Raw genomic sequence first — 25,527 nt, 5'->3', positions numbered from 1 at the left:
AAAAAAAAAAAAAAAAAAAAAAAAATTTATTCAATTATTTTACTTTTGTTAACTACTTTAAATTCCATTTTGGCCAGGCACAGTGGCTCACACCTGTAATCCCAGCACTTTGGGAGGCGAAGGCAAGAAGATCATTTAGAATTCAGGAGTTTGAGACCAGCCTGGGCAACAGAATGAGACTTCATCTCTAAAAAATAAAAATAAAAATTTCTGTCTTCTTCTCCCCTGTCTTCTTCCTTCCTATCTCCTTCCCTCCCTCTCTCCCTCCCTCCCTCCCTCCCTCCCTTCTTTCTTTTATTTGACAAAGTGTTGCCCTGTTACTCTGGCTGGAGTGCAATGGCGATATCTCAGCCCACTGCAACCTCCACCTCCCAGGTTCAAACGATTCTCCTGCCTCAGCCTCCTGAGTAGCTGAGATTACAGGCACCCACCACTACATCCAGCTAATTTTTGTATTTTTAGTAGAGACTGGGTTTCACCATGTTGACCAGGCTGGTCTCGAATTCCTTACCTCATGATCCGCCCACCTCAGCATCCCAAAGTGCTGGGATTACAGGCGTGAGCCACTATGCCCAGCCTTTTTTTTTTTTTTTTTGTTCTTTTTTTTTTTTGAGACAGAGTCTTGCTTTGTCACCCAGGCTGGACTGGAGTGCAGTGGCATGATATCGGCTCACTGCAACCTCCATCTCCCGGGTTCAAGTGATTCTCCTGTCTCAGCCTCCCCAGCAGCTGAGATTACAGGTGGGTGCCTCCATGCCTGGCTAATTTTTGTATTTTTAGTAGAGACAAGGTATCGTCATGCTGGCCAGATTAATCTTGAACTCCTGACCTCAGGTGATCTGCCCGTCTTGGCCTTCCAAAGTGCTGGGATTATAGGCGTGAGCCACCGTGCCCGGCCCTATCTGCATTTCTGATTATTTCTAGAAAAATATAACAGTAAATTAGACTGTTATATTTGCCTGGAAACATAAATTACATTTTAATTGGATTATAGATATTCTTATTAAATTAGAAAAGGTCAGCCCCAACCTTATCTTTAACACTTGATATTATCTGCCATGCGTTTATACGTTTTACACACAGATATTAATTTTGGTGGTGTTACAGTAAACATGTCTCCTATGCTGGGATTATTAAGCTCCTCGGCCTAATTTTCAACCACTTGGTTCCTCAGCCTAATGGTGTCTATCCATCCATGGCTACCAAAATTAGACATTTAAAACCTTTACTGTGACCGAACATAAAGCTGACAGAATATTCGATAGCTCCTTTATGAGGCTATATTTAAGGCAGGAAACAGTGCTTGCCTGCTGGGCACGCCAGGGTTAACTTAGTAATGCCCACCACGTTCCCTGTAAGTAGATCCAACTGTCAATATATACACAAATCCGTATCAATAACTTCTTGGGATTGATTCTAATTTCCACTTCAGCTTTTCTACCTTCAGTTTTGTTTTTCTTCAAGTGTCAGAGAATTAGGGGTAACTACGAAAAACGGCACTTGCCCTCCAGAGGAGCTTAACAAGAGACTACTCTGCCCCAGTCAGGCTCCTCTGAGACTTGCTGAGCATAGGAACAGGCACACCCTTTATTGTATGATATAATCTGATGTTTAAAACAACTTTCCCCTGATACCAAATGGTAAAATTAACAAGAGACTTACTTCTTTCTTGTTCCTTTTCATTTTTCCTCTGAGTGATTTGTCTTCTTAATTTGTTCACTTCTGCCTGACAAGATTCAACAACCCGCTCACTCTTTTCAACATCTGCACACACTGCCTGAGGAAAAAAATGACAACAAGCAAGGTTAGCAAGTTCAAGCTCAAGGCATTCCATAAATTCAGTGCGGATTACAACTCCAGAAAAAGCCCAGATGGTTTATGGAGTTTAAAAGCAGCCACATAAGGTAGAACAAAATCACGAAAGCCCAAAAGATTAGAATTGTTATTATTCACTGATTTGCGTAAGATGATTATGCTATTTAGCTTATAAATTCTTGACCAATAGGGTTAAGATAGGAAAGATGTTTTCTTTTCCTTTGATTAACCATTTTTACTGAAATGAAAAGGGAACTCTTGTTACCAGTTTAGCATAAAAGGAAGAACAAAAGATAAGACAGAAATAAGATGCTTCCAACTTTTATTACCAACACTGAAAAATCAGATAAGACAGTTTACCAGAAAATGTTCATAAAGAAAAGTTGAAAAAAACTTTCAAAGTCAAGGTTTAATAAAAGATAGCTATTTGAGACTGCTTCTATGTAATTTAGCCATTTATAATCCCGAGAACACTCTATGTGATTTGGTATTTTCAAAGCAGGGCTTATTCAATCAACAATGAAATGTAACAGCCACTTTTGGCCAGTGCTAATATTCTGAAAAGGGCATGGTCATGAATTCAGGACAAAAAGCTGTTTTCCACTGTACGTTCCTTCCATAGCAGAAATACCAGAAGCTTCCAGAAAGTAAGCTGGTTACCAGTGAGCCTGTATAAAGTTCCCTACACTGGTCGGTGCACAGTGACCCTAGTTTGGAACACTAGACTGGAATTGGCTCTTGTATGCTTCTCCTTTTGCCCTGCGTTGAACTCAGCCTGTTTTCCTCCTTTTCATTACCTGCCTTCATTCCTCTTTCTACTCATTGAGGCCTTAATCCTTTTAATTTCATATTTTAGAGATGGGGACTCACTCTGTCACCCGGGCTGTAGTGCAGCAGCAAAAGTGTAGCTCACTGCAGTCCAGCCTTGACCTTTTGGGCTCAAGCAATCCTCCTGCCTCAGCTTCCCAAGTAGCTGGGGACTATAGGTGGCATGCCACACTGGGTTAATTTTTAAATGTTTTTACAGAAATGGGGTCTCATTATGTTGCCCAGGCTGGTCTCGAACTCCTTGGCTCAAGCGATCCTCTTGCCTAGGCCTCCCACAGTGCTGGGATTACAGGTGTGAGCCACCATGCCTGGCCAAAGCCTTTTTCCTTAAAGTCAGGCTTTCTCTAGGTCTGGGAGAGCTTCATCAACTTTACCACTTTCCTTGCTGTACTCAAAAGGCAAGCTTAAAGGCTCTTTTGTTCTTAGGGTTTAGAGTAAACTACTCCTGAGAACACAGCAGGGATGATGAAAAGAATGTGGGAAAGTATCATTAGCACCTAGCTCAGTATTTGGCTCACAGGAGATGTTTCCATCGATGTCTGCTGCATAACGACTAGGAATGAACAGGCTCCACTGAGACTCTCCCACTCGATGGAGGCAGCTGGGGCAAAGTGAGTGAACTAGGATGAAGAGGCAGAGCTGCAACCAGTTATGAGTGCCTTTTGATATAGTCTCTACTTAGAATATAACTGATGGAGACAGCTGTGTTCTTAGCAAGCCTTCCTTAAATATGGAATACAGTTTCCTAGAAAAACTGCTATCACGAATGGGGCCGTAAGTATTTGTCAACAGCCTGACTCTATTCTGGGAAAGCAGATTCTGAGCCGGGCGCGGTCGCTCATGCCTGTAATCCCAGCGCTTTGGGAGGCTGAGGTGGGCGGATCACCTGAGGTCAGGAGTTCAAGAGCAGCCTGGCCAACATGGTGAAACCCCATCTCTATTAAAAAATAAAAAAATAAATAAAATAAAAAGAAAACAGATTCTGACTTTCGGATTCTAACTCTATTTGTCAGTTGGAAGATAATTAAAGTAGAATTAAAAGCTTTTGGGCAAGACAAATAAGATGAAAACTAATAAATAAATCAGTTACCTGCACTTTCTCCTGAAGTGCATTATAAACCTGATAAATCGCCCTGATGTCTTTCATTACTCCATCCTTGTCAAAAAAGTCAGTACTAGAAGACAAAGAGAAAAAAGATGCCACAAGGTTATCGTAGCTGCTGTGAAACAGAAAGGCATTTTTCCTATCTCTTCCACTTTATTCTACTGTTTAAATGCTGTGCCTCCATCTAAACATTAAAGTGCTTAAGGAATAATGCCCAGACAACAAGAATCATGGAAGAGAAATAAAAAAGAACCCATGTTACCAAGGTCATTTAAAAAATAATAAACAGGTATGTATTCTTCAGTGACTATGGTTAGCTTTTAGAATCTCAGAAATAATACTCTATCCAAAACTTTTGTATCATTGTGCCAAATGATTTAAAAAATTCGTAAATTATCTTTTCAACAAGAATATAATTTTGATATACGCTGGTGGTATCCAGATAATTACCTTACTGTATTCTTCAATTTTAATCATATCAAACTGGTTTTACATTTTTCCATACACCTTTAAATGTTATTAACCAAAGAAATATTGCTGATAAAAGAAAAAACCAGCACTTTACCTTTCAACTTACCCATGTTCTTTAATCACTTTGGCATAACTCTGAGAAGTATTTGGCACTGAAGACACTTTGTACTCTTGCTGGCTAGTATTTCCTAGATTGGGAATAGCAAGTGATATCCTTTGATTATACCTATGGGAAAAATTCAGAAAGAGATCATGTTAAATGTACCATTCTATCATGTACAAGTGAGATTGACAGTTTAAAAAAAAGGGGTGCTGGGTGTGGTGGCTCAAGCCTGTAATCTCGGCACTTAGGGAGGCTGAAGGGTGCAGATCACCTGAGGTCAGGAGCTCGAGACCAGCCTGGCCAACATGGTGAAACCCTGTCTCTACTAAAAAATACAAAAATTAGCTGGGCGTGGTGGTGCACACCTGCATTCCCAACTACTACGGAGGCTGAGGCAGGAGAATCACTTGAATCCAGGAGGCAGAGGTTGCAGTGAGCCAAGATTGTGCCACTGCACTCTAGCCTGAGCAACAGAGTGAGACAAGACTCCATCTCTAAATAACTAAATATTTAAAAGGGCATACATGCTGGCATGTGCCTATAGTCCCAGCTACTTAGGAGGCTAAGGTGACAGGATCAGGAGTTCAAGGTTGCAGTGAACTATGATAGTGTCACTGTACTCCAGCCTGGGTGACAGAGCAAGACCCTGTCTCTAAATTAATAATAAAATTAAAATAAATAAAGTTAATTAACTAAAAAAAGAATGGGGCATGGTGATAGGAGTCTTAGTTGCTGACACTGATTAACAGGAAGGTCTCATGGAGCACCTTCGTCTATAGACAATTCAAAGATACATGAATTAGAAATTTTTTCCCTTCTTGTAAAGTAGAACCTTGCTTATCAACTCCTTGAGAGCAGAGGTCATGCCTCACACATCTTTTGTATACCCAGTGACTGACTCAATGCTGAGCCTGTTATAAATGCTCAAGAAATACCTACAGATTACAAAATGAAATCTTACAAAAGCCATTTTCACAATTAACAATTATTTTCACTGATGTCAACTTAATTTATTCTACAACAAATAAACCTCCAGAGGGAAACCATTCGGCTGTTTGTAAACAGACAACATGATCATATAATCATATATTCTTTTTTTTTTTTTTTTTTTTTTTTTTGCTTTAATAAGTTCACAATGCAAAACCCTTATTAACCAGCAGGTGGATCAATTTTACAATTTTGTATTTGAAATTTACGTTTCAAAATTATAATCAGACTCCACAGCAATAAAACTGCATTTCCACATAGTGGATTCTGGAGACGTAAATGACAATTTCCAGCTATTTATTCCTATAAGAATTTATGCATAATAAACATGTCTTATTAATGCTTCTTGATCGAAAAATAATTTTATGTAAATAACTGACAGAAAAATACCTTCTCTAGGCTGGGCGCAGTGGCTCATGCATGTAATCCCAGCACTTTGGGAGGCTGAGGTGAGCAGATCACCTGAGGTCAGGAGTTCAAGACCAGTCTGACCAGCATGGGGAAACCCCTTCTCTACTAAAAATACAAAATTAGCTGGGCATGGTGGTGCATGCCTGTCACCCCAGCTACTCAGGAGCCTGAGGCAGAAGAATCGCTTGAACGCAGGAGACGGAGGCTGCGGTGAGCCAAGATCATGCCGTTGCACTCCAGCCTGGGCAACAAGAGTGAAACTCCAACTCAAAAAAAAAAAAAAAGAGAAAAGAAAAATACCTTTTCTAACCACAAAAAGAGCTAAAGAGAATAATAAAAGCTTTTATTTAAAGATGCATAAAAGAGGCAGGCAGATCACCTGAGGTAAGGAGTTCGAAACCAGCCTGGTCAACACGGCAAAACCCTGTCTCTACTAAAAATACAAAAAATTAGCTGGGCATGGCGGTGTGTGTCTGTAATCCCAGCTACTTGAGAGGCTAAGGCAAGAGAATTGCTTGAACCCGGGAGGTGGAGGTTGCAGTGAGCCAAGATTGCACCACTGTACTACAGCTTGAGTGACAGGGCTAGACTCCATCTCAAAAAAAAAAAAAAAAAAAAAAAGCATAAAGTACACTATAAGGCACATTTTTGACATGAACCTCAACGACCTGTACCAACGTCCTTCTTTTTTATTTTTATTTTTTGAGATGCAGCCTCGCTCTGTCGCCAGGTTGGAGTACAGTGTCGCAATCTAGGCTCACTGTAACCTCTGCCTCCTGGGTTTTAGCAATTCTCCTGCCTCAGTCTCCCCAGTAGCTGGAACTACAGGCACATGCCACCAGGCCCAGCTAATTTTTGTATTTTTAGTAGAGACTGGGTTTCACCATGTTGATCAGGATGGTCTCTATCTCTTGACCTCATGATACACCTGCCCTGGTCTCCCCAAGTGCTAGGATTACAGGTACGAGCCACTGTGCCTGGTCCCAACGTCCTTCTTATATGTGAGGCAGATGGAAAAGCAAGCTTTACCTTCTATTTGGTCTAAAGAGTACGTATTCTAAAGCATGAGTTGAATTGTTGGCAGTAGAGATGAAGCTGAAGAGAAGAAAGACAAGGTCAGGCACGCCGAGGATGCGGGTGAGCTGCTTGTGAAGAACCTGCTCTCTGTAGGACATCTGCTGCTGCGTGTTGCGCCGGAATCTGTACCACCCGATGACTTTCTGAAAGAAAAGTGTGGAAAGTTGCGTGAAACCTTACAAATTTAATTCTGAAGGTATCCATACAAACACGTGCACACAAATGTTCACAGCAGCTTTACGTGCAATAGCCCCACATTGAAACAACCCAAGTGTCCATCAGCAGGAGCAGGGATAAACAAATTGTGGTTATGCAAACACTGGACTCCTGCTTAGTCATAAAAAGGAACATGGATGAGTCCCAAAATAATTATGCTGAGTGAAAGAAGCTAGATACCTCCTCACTAAAAAAAGTACAGGTTATAGGATTCTATTTACACAAAATTCTAGAAAAGGAAAACTAACCTACAGTGACATAAAGCAGATCAGTTGTTAACAGGAATGAGGAGAGAAGGTAGGAATGGAAAGGCAAGAGGAAGCTTTTGCAGGTGACAGAGATGCTCATTATCTTATGGTGATGGTTACATACATCAACCTTGTAAGAGTATACTTTTGAAATATGTGCAGTTTATTATAAGTCAATTTTACCTCAATAAAACTATTTTAGAAGTTCAGCTTTGTCAGCTCTAACTACGGCATAACTAAACTGGCTAATGAAACTGTTGTGCTCTCTGAAAGAATACTTCTTATAATGGGCTTTGTTGGTGGTCCAGAAGTCAGATGACTGCAGAGCTATCTGAAAGACTGCTGCAGTGCAGACTCCAGGGCCCCACCCAAATCTGCAGAATCAGAACCTTAAGACAGAGCCAGGAATCTGAATTTAAGATGAGTTTGAGTTCTTCTTTCATATACTGAAATTTTAAAACATCTGCTGTCAAAACATTTAATTCTTTATTAGAAGATCAATCTTCATACAGCCTCCTTCTTTGAAACAAACTCTGGGTTAAAATCTTGTTTTAAGAAGTAAAGGTAGTTTAAATCTAATAGTGTCATATTAAAATTAATAGTAAATTGAGATATTTTGACACTTTCATGTAGAAAGAAAGTAAATCAACTTTTGCTGAGGCAGCTATGTCACAAATATTTTCACTAATTATTACACCACACTAAGTGAATAATGTTTTCTCCATTGAGTTCATATCACATGCAAAGAACTCCAAAGAACAAATCAGTAACAGTTCCTAACTCCATGAGTACTACTGAACATAAAAGGTAACTTCCCATAGATTAAAGCAATTAATTCTGATATCCCTTAAATAGAAAGAAAACCCAAGCCTTTCTTTCAGTGTATAATCTTTTTTTTTTTTTTTTGAGATGGAGTCTTTCTCTCTCCCCCAGGCTGAGTGCAGCGGCGCAATATCGGCTCACGGCAATCTCTGCCTCCCAGGTTCAAGCGATTCTCCTGCCTCAGCCTCCCAAGTAACTGGGATTATAGGCATGAGCCACTATGCCTGGCTAATTTTTGTATTTTTAGTAGAGATGAGGTTTTACCATGTTGGCCAGGTGGGTCTCAAACTCCTGACCTTAACTGATCCACCCGCCTCAGCCTCCCAAAGTGCTGGGATTACAGGCGTGAGCCACTGTGCCCAGCCTCAGTGTAATCTTATAAAAGAGATGTTTTGTCCAAAGTCACACAGCTCATGAGTGACAGCCAAGACGTGGAATCAGCATGCCTGCCTCTTTCCACTGGGCAACACTAGCTTTCACATTCTACTTAAACATGATGGTGGTCATAAAAAAAGGTAAAAGTAGTTTTCCTTTCAAGAAAATGTGGATACAATTAGACAGAGCTATTGATGTATGTGAACATGGCATATTTCATTCTAATATTCAATACTCTGTACTTAACTCCTCCGTGGTATGTTGGAATTCCCTACTCAGCAGAACCCAGGCATGCCTGGTACTTCCCCTGCCTTCCTGCAGAGACCTGATCAGTGCTCAGCACATGGGCTGTTTTCATGAAATACTCATTGACTAACAGAACCTTGCAAGTGGCTATCGGATGACTAATAGTATTCTCAGTTATGCCAATTTGAGCTATTTTATTTCATTTTTTTCCTAGCTGCTTTTTTTTTTTTTTTTTTTTGAGACAGAGTCTCACTCTGTTGCCCAGGCTAGAGTGCACTAGCACGATCTTAGCTCACAGCAACCTCCACCTCCCAGGTTCAAGCAATTCTCATGCCTCAGCCTTCCAAGCAGCTGGGATTACAGGAGTGTTATCACCACAACCAGCTGCATTTTTAGTGAAGACGGTGTTTCACCATGTTGGCCAGGCTGGTCTCAAACTGCTGACCTCAAGTGATCTGCCTGCCTCAGCCTCCCAAAGTGCTGGGATTATAGGCGTGAGCCACTGTGCCTGACTGATTTCTTCTTTGTTTTGTGAATTTCATGTTCATGGTCGTTACTCATTTTTCTCACTTATTTTGAAATCTGCCAGGTGCAGTGGCTCACACCCTGTAATCCCAGCACTTGGGGAGGCTGAGGTGGGTTGATCACTTGAGCCCAGGAGTTTTGAGACTAGCCTGAGCAACATGGCAAAACCCCATTTCTAATAAAAACACAAAAAAATTGGCTGGGCATGGTGGCTCATGCCTGTAATCCCAGCACTTTGGGAAGCCAAGGTGGGCGGATCACCTAAGGTCAGGAATTTGAGGCCAGCCTGGCCAACATGGGAAAACCCCACCTCTACTAAAAATACAAAAATTAGCCAGGCATGATGGTACTTGCCTGTAATCCAAGCTACTTGGGAGGCTGAGGCAGGAGAATCGCTTGAATCTGGGAGGCAGGGGTTGCCGTGAGCCGAGATCGCACCATTGTACTCCAGCCTGGGCGACAGAGCGAAACTCCATCTCAAAATTAAAAAAAAAAAAATTAGCTGGACATGGTGGCATGCACCTGTAATCCCAGCTACTCAGGAGGCTGAGACAGGAGAATCGCGCGAATCTGGGAGGTGGAGGTTGCAGTGAGCTGAGATCGTGCCATTGCACTCCAGCAACAAGAGCAAAACTCCATCTCAAAAAACAAAAACCAAAAAAAGTTAGCCAGGTGTGGTGGTGCATGCCTGTAGTCCCAGCTACCAGAGGGTGCTGAGATGGGAGGATCATCTGAGCCTGGGGAGGTCAAGGCTGCAGTGGGCCAAGATCATGCCAGTGCATTCCACCCTGGGTGACACCATGAAACTCCCATCTCAAAATAAATAAAAATAAAATAAAAATCTGAAATCTGTTTTTAAAAAATACTTACTGGTACTTCTAATATGTAGTGAGTGCTCTAAAAAATTGTGCTCCAAAAAGAATCTTCATAGAACAAATTTTAGTTTTAGAAAGTATAACAAAGATTCATGGCCAGGTGCAGAGCTCATGGCTGTAACCCCAACACTTTGGGAGGCCGAGGCACGTGTATCACTCAAGCTCGACAGCAGCCTGGGCAACATGGTGAAACCCTGTCTCTACTAAAAATGTAAACATTAGCCGGGTGTGGTGGCGCACGCCTGTAGTCCAGCTACTTGGGAGGCTGAGGCAGAAAAATCACTTGAACCCAGGGGGTCGAGGTTGCAGTGAGCTGAGATGGCGCCATTGCACTGCAGCCTGGGTGACAGAGCCAGACTCCATCTCGAATAAATAAATAAATAAATATTTTAAGTATAAAGATTTACAATTTAAAATATGAAAAATGAGGAGGTAAGGGAGCATCTGAGAGATGAGGGACAGGCTGGGGCTAAGAGATTCCGGAATGTCTGCTCCCAGGCAAATTGCTGAAATGAGAGCGCTGGACCACATGATGTGTGTGGCTGCTTTAACACCCTTTCCTGGTTGGGCAGGCAGCTTGGTTAGACTACCAGGAGGGAGCACCTCTTGAACTTACTATACACAGAGCCATTTGCCTGTCTTCTGACCGATCCTTCCACATTTCCTATTCTTCCTTTTATCCTTACCTGCTTTTCTTTCCTCTTTTACATGGAATATACCCATCAGTGGTACTTGGAAAGTCTTGTACATTAGAAAGGCTGTTGTTTTAATCTAACTGCAGTTAAACTCCTGACACGGTTTTTGTTTTTTTTTTTTAAATAAAGACGGGGTTTCACCATGTTGGTCAGGCTGGTCTTAAACTCCCGACCTCAGGTGATCCGCCCGCCTTGGCCTCCAAAGTGCTTGGATTACAGGCGTGAGCCACCATGCCAGGCCAACTCCTGACGCTGTTAAACAAAGGTATTTTGTTTCCTGTTTGACAAGTTGAAAGCTTTTATTGGTACTTTCTTCCCCAAGACATGGTTAGTAACTGATCTATTTTTCTAGAATTAATATCCCAAGGTAAAAACAGTAAAACTCATACATAGTACAACACAGTAAACTACAAATGGCACTATTAGACACTACTGCAGCAATAAAACTTTGGTTTATTTCCACTTGTGTTCAGACTTGATAACCCAGTCTACACATACCTAGAATGTCATATGCAAATGTTGACAGAAATAATAAACACATGACCTTTTGGAAAAACATCTGTGTTTAACCTTTTTAAACTGAGATAGAGTCTCGCTCTTCACCCAGGCTGGAGTGCAGCAGCGCAATCTCGGCTCACTGCAACCTCCGCCACCCAGGTTCAAGCGATTCTTATGCCTTAGCCTCCCGAGTGGCTGGGACTACAGGCGCACGCCACCACATCCAGCTTACTTTTTTGTATTTTTAGTAGAGATGGAGTTTCGCCATGTTGCGCAGGCTGGTCTTGAACTCCTGACCTCAGGTGATTCACCTGCCTTCTCTCCCAAAGTGCTGGGATCACAGGTGTCAGCCACTGTACCTAGCCTGTGTTCAACTTTAATTGAACTTGAAAGAGTAAACTATCCAAAGCTGTTTGATTGCAACTTACATTTTTCAGAAATACTTTTTCTGATTTTAAGATTAATGTATGTATATTAAATACCTGCAAAATTATGTTTTTAATTACAAAGCAAAAAGAACCACCTAGAGTCAAATGAACTACTGTTAACTGTCCAGATTATAGTTCATGCTTTCCTTCTAATTTTTACCTAATGGAATCATGCTATAAATATCTAAATTTTTTTATATTAATATATCAAAAAATCTACATAGGTTAACAAAACTCTTAAATATTACCATACATCTCATTGTTCCATTTTACATTCCTGTCTGGTTTTAGCTTTGGGTGATAAGGAACGACTTCAGAATCATGCTGGGCAACAAACAGAACACACCTTCCTCCGATCTTTAAGAATCCTATCCAGACTCTCCTCATTCACCTTGCTTGCGTAGTCATAAAAACTGTTTAAGAGAAAAAAATATTTTATTAAAACCATATAGTATTGTGACATAGACACGCTTAGCTACATGTGCCTATGGGACAGCTAACCCTAATGAAGACCTAATTTCTCACCTTACATAGGTACATAAAGAGAAATCAGTCTAAATGCTTTTCTGAAATGAGGTACCTTTTGCATTGAAGAATACTCAAGAGATTGCTACATTCAAATGATATTATTTCCACACGTGGGAGGTGTTGATAGCAAGTAATTATAAAATGTGGGGTTTCAAATGGCTGTGACATCTTTTCTTTGTTTCTAGGTATCAATTACTTATGAAAAAAAGATAACCTAGCAGCTCATTTTCTGAGAAACGAAGGAGGGAAATAAGCATTTGTTGAACGTGTAAGAAGACACTGGGCTGCATACTTCTTCAGGCTGTTTCATTCCCTTCTTGCCTCAGTGCTGGGAGGTATTAGTTTGACCCAACAATTCCACAAATTGTATTTCCAATTTTGTAGATAAACGCATGAAGGCCAAGTGACTTCCTCCAAATCACAGAGCTGGTAGACAGAAGGACTAGAATTTGAAGCCAGGTCTGGCTAGCTTCAAACCTAATATAATCACCTCCAAAAGAGACCAACATGACCAGGATCCCGTGGTGTGCATCCAGGTATAATGACGGGTGGGCCTCCTCTACCACTGAACTTGGGATTGGGAAGGCCACCCCCTACCTCTCCCTACCACCATAAGCTCAGTCAGGGCTTCTAAGCCAGAAAGGAGTTCAAGATATGGTAAACAAACAAACAAACAAAAACAAAAAAACACTGACTTGGAAGGTAAGAGACACAAGCTCCAGCTCCAGTTCTGTTTCTTACTGTATGATCTGGGGCAAGTCACTTAACCTGGTTTCCATTTCATTTTTTGCAAAATAAGGAGTTTGGAATAGACATGTTATCTAAAGTTTCTTTTGGCTCTAATAATTGAGTCTATTCTTTAAACTCAAATCCATGTTCTGGTACCACTTTCCTGCTGGTATTTTAACGATTCCTCAGAAGGCTAGGCAGGGTACACTTAGTGAGGCTTTGGATAGTCAGGACCAAATCAGACACCTTTGTAGACCAGACAGAGGCAATGTGTGAACCAGAGTCTAAACAATTTCACTTGCTTGGAGATTCCACTCAAATGAACTGCTGGCTGCTCGTCTTGCTTCCCCAGTCTTCTTTCAGTTAAGTGTAAATCTAAAAGAGGCAAGGTTCTCAGCCATCGTTGGCTTCCTTTATAGGTAGCTATCTTGCATGATGACAATTCTCTGAAGCAATCAATAGGTGGGGGTGGATGTTGGGGGGTGAATGTGACACAGGTCCCCAGGGGCTCTTGGGTGCAAGGGGGCTAGGTGTTTGGGCCAGCTGACAGTGGGGGAGTGGTCAGGGTGAAAGCTATAGGGAACACACAGCAGGAAGAGCTAAGCAGAAGAGGCTGGCTGGTGTTACGGAAGGAAGTGCTCATCAAGAACACTGATTATAATCGTGTGGGCAGTGCCAGAAAGAAAGAATTTGCCTGGCTTCTGGGAAGGGGTAAGAAGTAGGGTCTCAGGGAGTTTTATGAAACATAGAGTTGAAATCATGACCCTAGCCGTTAGGTGAAAGGGTTTGGGGCTGAGAAAGGGGGCATAGGCCTGGTGGTGCTTTGCGGGGGAAGTCCAGTGAGTAAGAGACCCTGAACTTTCCAGATCTTTCTGTTGTATGTTTTCTCCCTTGTGAAGAGAAGGGAGAGTGAGCGAGCACATTCACATAACTTCAAGCATCTCTTACTGTGTCTCATTCATAAGTGGAACTTCATCATAGGTATGTATCTATAGGAAAAACCGTAGTACATATAGACAGGGTTCAGTCCTATCCACAATTTCTGGGAGCTTTGGCACATATCCCCCGAGGATAAGCAGGGACTACTGTATTAACTTAAACAAACACAAAAAGAAAGTTTTATGCTCCTTTTTCCTACATTTTTAAAGTTGAACATTAAACACTTCTTATTCCTCTTAAAAACATCCATTAAGTTATTTTATGTTGATTAATTTTGTTCTCTGTAATTGAAGAGCCCTGGATAGGCTGAGTGATTCTGAATCACTAAGGCCACAACTTCCACTCTCCCCCTTCCCCTCTCCTCACCTAACACAGTGCTGTGTACATAGCACTCAATAAATACATGGATTTGGGCACCCTCGCAACTTTACAGCCACAATCAGCTACACGCCTAAGTTCACCGGTTTTTCATCAATCAATCCTTTTAATAAGGACTAAAAGCTTACATGTGGCTTACCTAAAAAGTTTTGAACAAGGCTGATGGTTGTGGATTTCTGTAATTAGAAAGAGGAAATACATCTTAGTTAATCATGAAAGGCATGGGCAACTACAAAATAGCTCAGGATTTTTTTTTAAACCAAAATCTCTGACAACAAAGACAGTTTTTTCCTCTGCCAAACAGTCGCTATGTGTCCACTAGTTAGGGCAGGGTGACTTCTGAACACTCACCCTGAGTGACACACTCTCAGAATAAAGGAGACTACAGAACCAAAGTTCTATTTGTCCATGTATGAAGAGCACATATCTGAAAGATATTATTCAGGAATACGCAGCTATTGTGTGCCTTATTCAACCTTATCTATTTTTAAAAAAGGGAAAGAAAAGTTCATTTGCCTAGCAGACAGTAAGCTAGCCCTCACCTCGGCTGGTCTGAAGGTAGAGTTATCTCAACTGATTGTTTATGGTTATAGACCTGAACCGTTGTTCTACTCTTTACCCCCTCCTCACTACTTCACTTGACTAGTCTTATACACTAAAAACTAAAAATAGGCTGGGCGCGGTGGCTCATGCCTGTAATCCCAGCACTTTGGGAGGCCGAGGCAGGCGGATCACGAAGTCAAGAGATCGAGACCATCCTGGCCAACATAGTGAAACCTTGTCTCTACTAAAAATACAAAAATTAGCTGGGCATGGTGGCGTGTGCCTGTAGTCCCAGCTACTCGGGAGGCTGAGGTAGGAGAATTGCTTGAACTCAGGAGGCGGAGGTTGCGGTGAGCCGAGATCGTGCCATTGCACTCTACCCTGGGTGAATGAGTGAAACTCCGTCTCAAAAAACAAAACAAACAAAGAAACAAAAAATTAGCTGGGTGTGGTGGCACGCATCTATAGTCCCAGCTACTCAGGAGGCTGAGGCAGGAGAATTGCTTGAACCCGGGAGGCAGAGGTTGCAGTGAGCCAAGATCACGCCACTGCACTCCAGCCTGGCGCCTGGCGACAGAGCAAGACTCTGTCTCAAAAAAAAAAAAAAAAAAAAAAAGTAAAATTAGGCCAGGCATGGTGGCTCACACCTGTAATTCCAGCACTTTGGGAGGCCGAGGTGGGTGGATCACCTGAGATCAAGGGTTCAAAACTAGCCTGGCCAACATGGTAAAACCCTGTCTCTACTAAAAATACAAAAATCAGCCAGGCATGATGGTGGGTGCCTATAATTCCAGCTACTTGGGAGGCTAAAGTGTGGGAGAATCACTCGTCTGCGTGACAGAGAGAGACTGCGTCTCAAAAAAATAAATAAATAAAACCTCATCTAGAAATATTTCCTTCCTTTTATCACTAAAAATGATAGAGGCCGAGTATGGTGGCTCACGCCTATGATCCCAGCACTTTAGGAGGCTGAGGCAGGCAGATCAGATCAAGACCATCCTACCCAACATGGTGAAGCCCCATCTCTACTAAAATATGAAAAAATCAGCTGGGCATGGTCGTGTGTGCCTATAGTCCCAGCTATACTAACACCTACTTGGGACGCTGAGGCAGGAGAATCGCTTGAACCTGGGAGGCAGAGATTATGGTGAGGCACGATCGTGCCACCGCACTCCGGCCTGGCAGCCTGGCAACAGAGCAAGATTCCATCTCAATAAATAAATAAATAAATAAAAATTTTTATTCTGGAGGATAAGCTATGCCAGAAAATCTCTTTACACAACTGGTAGTGAATATTACTCAATGCACTTCACCTAATGTTTGACTTTTCAACCCAGGTTTTCCAGAGTTCCCAGTTCATGTTTTCATATATATATTTATCTATTTTTGAGAGAAGGTCTTGCTCCACCCAGGCTGGAATTCAGCAGCATGATCACAGTTCACTGCACCCTCAATCTCCTGGGCTCAGGCTGAGGGCTCTCCTATCTTTTGCTGTACAATCTTTAACTTATTAGTGACATTCAGTTTATTGAAACGATTATGGATCTCATGGACAAAATGTTTGCTAGTATCTTAAATTTGTTGTTCCCATTGTAACGTTTTTCGTTTAAAAATAAATATAGTGAGTGAGGTGGCTCACACCTGTAACATTTTCGAAGGCCAAGGTAGGAGGATCGCTTGAGGCCAGGAGTTCAGGGCTAGCCTGGACAATATAGTGAGACCCTGTCTCTACTAAAAATACAGAATTAGCCAGGCGTGGTGGTGCCTGCCTGTAATCCCAGCTACTCAGGAGGCTGAGGCAAGAGAACTGCTTGAACTCAGGAGGTGGAGGGTGTGAGATCATGCCATTGCACTCCAGCCTGGGCAACAAGTGCAAAACTTGGTCTCAAAAAAAAAAAAGAATTTAAATTATTTTATCATTTTATTTCTTTAAAAATAAATAAAGCCAGGGTTTTAATCAGAAGTGCTATTTTTGTGATCATGCCAGAGAATAGGTCTTTCTTTCATGGTTTGCTGTCCATTAACTGCAGCTGGCAATTTAACCTTCACCTACCAGAGTATGTTTGAAAACCCAGATGCATATAATAAATAACTCCACAGATGTTCTAAGAAACAAAATTCTGTTTTAGGATTTTAAAGAATGAAGCAAAACAAAAACACCCTTGATGAAGGACTAGATATACCATCTGACATAGACCAAGTCTTTTTTCTTTTTTGAGATGAGATCTTGCTCTGTTGCCCAGGCTGGAGTGCATTGGTATGATCACAGTTCACTGTAGCCTCAAACTTTCAGACACAAGCAATCCTCCCACCTCAGCCTCCTGAGTAGCTGGGACTACAGGACAGGAACACATCACCACACCTAACTGTAAAAATCTCTCGTAGAGACAGGGTCTTGCCACCTTGCCTAGGCTGGTCTTGAACTCCTGGTCTCAAGCAACCCTCCTGCCTCAGCCTCCCAAAGTGTTGGGATTACAGGTATGAGCAACAGCACCTGGCCTCAAGCCTTTACTTAGTAAAGAAGTCAATAATGTGATGAGTGGGTTTGATAGTTTTGATCCATTAGGGCAAGTGTATCCAATCTTTTGGCTTTCCTGGGTCATACTGCAAGAATAATAGTCTTGAGCCACACATAAAATATACTAACAATAGCTGATGAGCTTTAAAAAAATTGCAAAAAAATCTCATAATGTTTTAAGAAAGTTTACAAATTTGTGTTGGGCTGCATTCAAAGCTGTTGTGAGCTGTATGCAGCCTACGGGACATGGGTTGGGCAAGCCTGCATTAGGAGGCAGTTCAGTCTCTTGATTCCTCCAATCCTAACCTAACCTCAATACAAACCCTTGGGGCCAGGCACAGGTAGCTCTTGCTTGTAATCCCAGCACTTTGGGAGGCTGAGGCAGGTGGATCAATTGGGGTCAGGAGTTCGAGACCAGTCTGACTAACATGGTGAAACTGTATTTACTAAAAACACAAAAATTAGCCAGGCTTGGTGGTGCGCACCTATAAACCCAGCTGCTCAGGAAGCTCAGGCAGGAGAATCACTTTAACCCAGGAGGCAGAGGTTGCAGTGAGCCGAGACAGCACTACTGCATTCCAGCCTGGGTGACAGAATGAGACTGCATCTCAAAACAAACAAACAAACAAACAAACAAAACCCACACCTTGTCCCCTACCCCACGTACTAGAAACCTATCAGAACAAGCTTGAAATTATTTGCTTGCAACATGACCAAACTTGCCAACAGCATTTTTTTCTTTTTTTTTTCTCTTTGAGATGGAATTTCACTCTTGTTGCTAAGGCTGGAGTGCAATGGCACAATCTCGGCTCACTGCAACCTCTGTCTCCCAGGTTCAAGTGATTCCCTTGCCTCAGCTTCCTGAGTAGCTGCGGTTACAGGCATGTGTCACCATGCCCAGCTAATTTTGTATTTTTAGTAAAGATGGGGTTTCTCCATGTTGGTCAGATTGGTCTCAAACTCTCGACCTCAGGTGATTCGCCCGCCTTGGCCTTCCACAGTGCTGGGATTTCAGGGGTGATACACCATGCCCAGTGAGCCAACAGTATTTCAAACCACAAACCACTCATCCCCACTTATCTGTATTTTAGTCATCAAACAGGCCAGATTCCCTTATGTTCTCTGCAGTCCTCATTCTGTGCTCCCATGAATGTACTGCCCATTAGGGTTACCTCCTTACTGACATCTCTACTCATCTCCCCATTAGCAGTTTTCTCTCTCCTTTGGGCACTTAGGGGATTTTCTTTGTTACTTTCTTACAGCACTCTTCTTGCACGGTCTGGTATTTCTTCCTGCCTGTCTAATCCTGCTCACAGCTCTAGAAGGCAGGGGTGATTCTGGGGATTTCCTTCACTGCACAGCACATGCCTCACATATGAAAGTTCTTCAATAAACATTTGCTGCATAAATAAATGAAAAGTTCCTTGCTTTGTTCAGAGTATTAGGATATGCGGTTTGGTGATTTGCCTGAAGTTTACTCGAAAGGACTATGGCCTCCATTTATCAAAAGGAGACTGATCCAGAGAGAGGAGGTGCATCTATATCTATAAAGACGCCTTCATCCTCCCCAGATCTCTCCTCCAAAATGGGTATTTGGCTTATCCCTCAGAAGGCTGTATAGGTTTAGCAAACATCCCATGTAAACACATGTAAACATTCTTGCTGGATCCCTTTAGAAGGACCAGTACAATACATGCATTCATCATAGTACAAGGTGATAATGGCAATGGGAAGAGCCTAATTTGGAAACCTGAGGTTTGTGGTGGTTCACTCAAGTGGTCACACAGCAATTCAGTAAAAGTCACCCCCATTGGTGGGTAAGGAATACTTTATAGAAGACCCAAAATTATAAGACACTCTGTTTTCTCTGTTTTTTTTTTTTGTTTTGTTTTGTTTTGTCTTGTTTTGAGCCAGTTTCACTTTGTTGCCCAGGCTGGAGTGCAGTGGGGCAATCTTGGCTCACCGCAACCTCTGTGTCCCGGGTTCAAGCAAATCTACCTCAGCTTCCTGAGTAGCTGGGATTACAGGCATGCATCACCACACCCGGCTAATTTTTTATTTTTAGTAGAGACAGGGTTTCACCATGTTGGTCAGGCTGGTCTCAAACTCCTGACCTCAGGTAATCCGCCAGTCTCGGTCTCCCAAAGTGATGGGATTATAGGCACAAGCCATGGCGCCAGGCCTCTCTGACTTTATACTGACATGAAAATATCTCATATCATTTATTAGTGCAAATAATTTTAGTGTTTTTCTTTTTTCTTTTTTTTGAGACAAAGTCTGGCTCTTGTCACCCAGGCTGGAGTGCAATGGTGTGATCTTGGCTAACTGCAACCTCTGCCTCCCGGGTTCAAGCGATTCTCTTGCCTCAGTCTCCTGAGTAGCTGGGATAACAGGTACCTGCCACCATGCCTGACAAATTTTTGTATTTTAGTAGAGAAGGGGTTTCACCATGTTGGCCAGGCTGGTCTCAAACTCCTGACTTCAGGTGATCTGCCCGCCTCGGCCTCCCAAAATGCTGGACAGGCATGAACTACCACCTCAGCCTTATTTTAGTTTTTTTTTTTCTATATACTCTTTAGGATAAAATCAGTTAATGGTAAAACAACAAAACAAACAGTGGGTAAATACACAAAAAAGGTATTTACTTACCAATTACTTGCAGAAATTCTGTGTTGCTGATTTGTGAGTCACTGATGCTAAAGGTTTCCTCTTGTCTTACCTCTCCCAGCAAAAATCCTTCCTAAAAGTAATAAAAGAAAATAGTTGTCGACTAAAAATAAAAATGACTTTTACTGAAATTAAGAGGAACTGAGGTCATACAAACTTATAGCGATTTTCACAATAATCCAAACAAGCTTCCCATGTGAACCACTGTTCTATAAACCAACAAATAGAGTAAAGCAATCTGAGCCATATCTATTAATTGGATTGTTCCAAAAAAGGATTCTATAACAAGATAAAATATTATTTTAATCCCTTCAACTCTTCCCTGTCTTTTGAAGAGTTAATTTCATCACCTAAATCTTAAGTATCATAACCAATGTTAAAAAACTCAGGAAGTAGAAACATTTCAAAGTTGTTTTCTTGAAATCACATACAATGTATTTCATTGTCATAAAAACGTTGCTGATGATGAAAAGATAAAGTTAACATAATGACAAGTAAATGCTTTTATACAGGCTGGCATAGAAAATTAGGATTTTAGCAAAACAATTAAATTTCCTATCATCCACATGAACATTTTTATTTAATAAATGCAGAGGTTAACTGATTTACAGTTTTGGAGGGCATTTACCACTACTGTTGATTCTAGATTACTGGCTTACTACCGACTCTTTGTGTACTTGCAACCATGTTCTGCACAAGCACAGCTGGGAGAAGACATACTCTAAATCCTAAAGTAACTTTCCTGTACAGAGGGTGAACTGAGAAGCTGTCCTGGAATCTCTCTGCCCAGACAGCGCAGGGCTTCCTCCTTTCCTGCATTCAGGTCTTTACTCAAATGGCACCCTATCAGAGAAGCCTTGCCCGATCAACTTCATGGAAATAGCATCTGCCCACTTTACCTTACAGTCTTTATCTTCTTAGTCTTCTCATTATCCATCATATTATATATTTATAAATAAATGCATTTATTATCCCTTGCCAGAATGTAAAGTCCATGAGAGCAGGAACTTTGTGCTTGTTAACTGCTCTGTCTCAGCACCCAGCACAATGCCTAACACTTAGTAGGTGCCTCGCTAACACTGGTTGAATAAATTTGTTGAAACAATGCCTTTGTACTATATATCCTTCTATTCTAAGTTCATCCTTCAAATCAATTAGTGAAATTTCCTAGTTTAAAAACATTTCCAGTTTAGTGAGAAGCTATAGGAAGGGAAAGACAGATGCTTTACAGCCAAGTTTTTGTATTTGATTTGAGGAGTGGGAGTCTCCTAAAATGCTAAACCATCACAGAGCATTTCTTAAATTAAGAAACATATAGACCAGGCATGGTGGCTCTTGCTTGTAATCCCAGAACTTTGGGAAGCCTAAGCAGGCGGATCACCTGAGATCAGGAGTTCGAGACCAGCCTGGCCAATATGGAGAAACCCTGTCTCTACTAAAAATACAAAAACTAGCCAGATGTGGCGATGTATGCCTGTAATCCCAGCTACTCAGGGGCTGAGGCAGGAGAATCGCTTGAACCTGGGAGGTGGAAGTTGCAGTGAGCCAAGATCGTGCTACCACACTCAATCCTGGGCAACAGAGCGAGACGCAACCAAAAAAAAAAAAAAAAATATATATATACACACACACACACACATACACACACACACACACATATATGAAATATATATATTCCTTTAAAAAAAGCTTTCTCAGACCCAAAGGAGTGTCCAAGACTGCTAATTTAAGAAACATTGGCTAAATAAGCTTGTTTTACTCTATGAAAATCTTTCAGTTATGAATTCTCACCACAAAAGCAGCTTTGTCTTGTCACAAGCAAAAGACAAACAAAATAAGAAACTCCACTTTCAAAAAACCAAAGTGAAAAAATAATTTCATATTCACACAGAACTTTAGATCTTAAGAATATAGCTGGATTTGGATTCCTAGTGTTCTATGGTATTGGGTTGCCGGATTTAGCAAAAAAGATACAAGACACCAAAATTTTATTTTCAGATAAATAATTATCTTGTAAGTTTTGGGATAACTTATACTATAAATTAATTGCTATTTATCCAAAATTCAAATTTAACTGAGTGTCCTGTATTTCATCTGGTAATCCTACAACAGTCTTCCGTTTGAGGAATAATGATATAAATCGACAGTGACATTGAGAAATTCTAGGTCAGATGAGGTGGCTCATGCCTGTAATCTCAACACTTTAAGAGGCCAAAGAGGGAAGATCGCTTGAGGCCAGGAGTTTGAGACCAGCCTGGGCAACATAGTGAAGCCTTGTCTGTAGCTTTTTTTTTAAAAAAAGGACATTCTGCGGCTGGGCACAGTGGCTCATGCCTGCAATTCCAGCACTTTGGGAGGCCGAGGTGGGTGGATCACCTGAGGTCAGGAGTTCGAGACCAGGCTGACCAACATGGAGAAACCCCGTCTCTACTAAAAAATACAAAAAATTAGCTGGGCGTGGTGGCACATGCTTGTAATCTCAGCTACTCGGGAGGCTGAGGCAGGAGAATTGCTTGAAACCGGGAGGTGGAGGTTGTGGTAAGCTGAGATCACACCACTGTACTCCAGCCTGGGCAACAAGAGTGAAACTCTGTCTCAAAAAATAAAATAAAATAAAAACAAATAGGGATATTCGAAAGCCAAGTACAAGAGGAAGGTTTAGACATATACCGGTCTGGATTATCTGAATCACTATTACTTTATAATAGGAGTTAGCAAACTGTGGCATGGGGACTAATTCCAGCCTAATGCTTATTAATGTACAACCTGTAAGCTAACAGTGGTTCCTATGTTTTTATTTTATTTTTATTATTATTTTTTGAGACGAAGTTTCGCTCTTGTTGCCCAGGCTGGAGTGCAATGGCATGATCTCAGTTCACTGCAACCCCCACCTCCCAGGTTCAAGCGATTCTCCTGCCACAGCCTCCCGAGTATCTGGGATTACAGGCTTGCGCCACCATGCCCAGCTAATTTTGTATTTATAGCAGAGGTGGGGTTTCTCCATGTTGGACAGGCTGGACTCGGACTCTCAGCCTCAGGTGCTCTGCCTGCCTCAGCCTCCCAAAGTGCTGGGATTACAGGCATGAGCTACCACGCCTGGCCAAGAATACAGTCTCCTTGAATCTTTTACTGTCTATAGCTGCTTTCTGCTAATAACAGCAGAGTTGAATAGTTGCTATAGAGACCATATGGCATACAACACCCACAGAGTTTACTATCTGGCCCTGTACAGAAAAGTATGCTAGCCCCAGGTCTACAGATGAGTGGTCTTAAATTAATTTCTTGCCTGGACAAAATAAGCATGTACTGCAAAAGTAAATTGTTGGTTCTTCAACCTTAAAATTGAATTTATTTTCAAGGATTCCACATCTATAATTGTGGCAAAGTTAATATCAACAAGCATGGATGGTCATACAAAACACAGTTGCCAACTATTGGCATTGGTGAAAATTTCTATGAAGTCTAGTACCACACCTTGCACAGAGTAGATATTAAGGGAATATCTCTTGAATTAATTGTTTTCAACAAGTAGCTGCTTGTTCTTACAGTAATCTTGTCATACAAATAAACTGTGATTATAACCAGGCATTCTAAGAAATAGGGTAAAGGACCCATATTTAATAGTCCATAGACACTAAAACCCTTACATATGGAACCCTTACATTATTAAATAGCTGGCTGTAATATCCTAGGCCATAGTGTTCAAGGCTGCCTCTGGAAAAACCCATGCTGTATATATTCCTATTCCTGTCATTAAGTTCTACCATCAACACTGAAGAGATGAAAGGTACAATAATTTAATTGCATTCAGTTTACTAACGGAATCACCTCTCTGTGAAATCAGGTTTTATTAACGGAAGCTAAGATTGCTGACATCAAACCAAATGCAGTTCCTCCTTCTGCAGTGTACCATTTTGCTTCGTAATGACAACCAAAAGCCCCACACATAGGTTTAATGAGTTTGAATCATTCACTGTTAACATCACTTAAAATAATCCCCCATTTGGTGGCCAGATTTTATACTTCCTTTAAGAGAGAAGTGATCTAGTTTCAAAATGCATTGTTAATCAGAGGCCAATGACGTTAAAAGACAACTTGTAAAATAAAGATACTGAAACAGAGAGGATCTGCTCCTGCTACGGGCTCCAAAGCCTATGCATTTCCGTTCACTCACTCGTGGGCCTGTCACTTCCCTATTTCACTGTGACTAGTCCCGTGCTCTGAGAACTCTGGCCAAAGAACTAAACACGCAACTTCAAGGAAATACAAATAGACCCTGCACCTAAAAGCTCTTATTTACATTCTCCATTTTGCATCGGGGCGAAGAAAACACACAACTGTGTCTAACAAGTATGAATAGTGACAGCCATGGTTTCACTCGTAGCACCCCCACGACAACCTGTGAGATCGGCAGGCGGGGCTGAGTACCTCGCCTCCTGGACTAAACGCCCGGCCTCTAGATTCCTTCCCGACCCCGTACGCCCCTCGTTAAGTCTAGAAGCCTGACTCTCAGGGAGGGGCAGGCGCTCGGTTTGCACCGAGCGACTCCTGACACTGCAGGAGGCCAAGCGGGGCAGCTTTGCTGCACAGGAGACGGCTGTCCCGGGACGGCTGAGCGGCGGAGAGCGCGAAGCGAAGGGGCCAGTCCCGGGGACGAAGGAGCCCCTAGAGGCAAGAGCTCACCGGGGGCGGGAGCCGCCCGGGTCACCAGCTCCTCCGGCCGGCCCTGGTGCCCAGAGGGCGAGCCGCATGCGGTCCCAGCTTGGCCGCGAGCGCCGGTCTGAGACAGAGGCTGAAAGCCCCCAGCGGCTGCGGCAGGGGGCCCGGCACCTACGTGGTCCGCGTTGCTGTTGGCGCTGTGGAAACACACAGCACTGAAGGTGTAGCCCGAAATGGACGCCGCCATGATGGAAATCTTCAGCTCCCCCATCATGCCCCGCGGAGGGCACACGGGCTTCCGGCCGACCCGACCCCTTGGCATCATGGGAAATGGAGTCTGCAGCTGGCAGCCGCTGAGAGCCCTGAGCGCCCCCTGGTCCTGAGGGCTGAAGAACGGCGGTTTTCGCGATCGGAAGGACCCAGGCACTGTATCCTCCGCAGGGGTGTCGCTCCTTACACGCCTCAGACAGCGGTTGATCGTTCCCTAAACAGTTCTTTCCCTTTGCAAATGAAACTCTTAGTACTAAAAGCCAACATTCAGGCCCGGAGCGGTGGCTCACGCCTGTAATCCCAGTACTTTGGGAGGCCGAGGAGGGCGGATCACGAGGTCAGGAGATCGAGATCCTGGCTAACAAGGTGAAACCCCGTCTCTACCAAAAATACCCAAAATTATCCCGGCGTGGCGGTACGCGCCTGTAGTTCCAGCTACTCGGGAGGCTGAGGCAGTAGAATTGCTTGAACCCGGGAGTTGGAGGTTGCAATGAGCCGAGATCGCACCACTGCACTCCAGCCTGGGTGACAGAGCCAGGTTCCATCTCAAAAAAAAAAAAAAAAAAAAAAA

The 25,527-nt window shown here is 42.4% G+C and overlaps 1 protein-coding gene across 2 annotated transcripts in view; it reads right to left on the bottom strand.

The window, feature by feature from the left end:
• The window catches only part of ABRAXAS2 (abraxas 2, BRISC complex subunit), a 30,547-nt gene extending 5,574 nt beyond the window's left edge, over positions 1 to 24,973 (bottom strand). For both annotated transcript variants that reach the window (XM_032281954.1, XM_032281953.1), the window contains exons 1-8: positions 24,862 to 24,973; positions 20,010 to 20,100; positions 14,439 to 14,475; positions 12,072 to 12,138; positions 6,750 to 6,940; positions 4,326 to 4,445; positions 3,734 to 3,818; positions 1,663 to 1,777 (exon numbers count right to left, since the gene is read on the bottom strand). In XM_032281954.1, the coding sequence (XP_032137845.1) occupies positions 1,663 to 1,777; positions 3,734 to 3,818; positions 4,326 to 4,445; positions 6,750 to 6,940; positions 12,072 to 12,138; positions 14,439 to 14,475; positions 20,010 to 20,100; positions 24,862 to 24,960 (805 nt within the window). In that variant the 5' untranslated portion in view covers positions 24,961 to 24,973. The remainder of the gene's footprint in view (positions 1 to 1,662; positions 1,778 to 3,733; positions 3,819 to 4,325; positions 4,446 to 6,749; positions 6,941 to 12,071; positions 12,139 to 14,438; positions 14,476 to 20,009; positions 20,101 to 24,861) is intronic.
• Positions 24,974 to 25,527: the final 554 nt, after the last annotated feature.

This window comes from Sapajus apella, unplaced genomic scaffold (assembly GCF_009761245.1).
Source record: "Sapajus apella isolate SASKATOON/1434 unplaced genomic scaffold, GSC_monkey_1.0 scaffold13, whole genome shotgun sequence".
NCBI classification, from domain to species: domain Eukaryota; kingdom Metazoa; phylum Chordata; class Mammalia; order Primates; family Cebidae; genus Sapajus; species Sapajus apella.
Note: the sequence above shows the minus strand (reverse complement) of the source record. Positions and strands in the feature narration are given on the sequence as shown.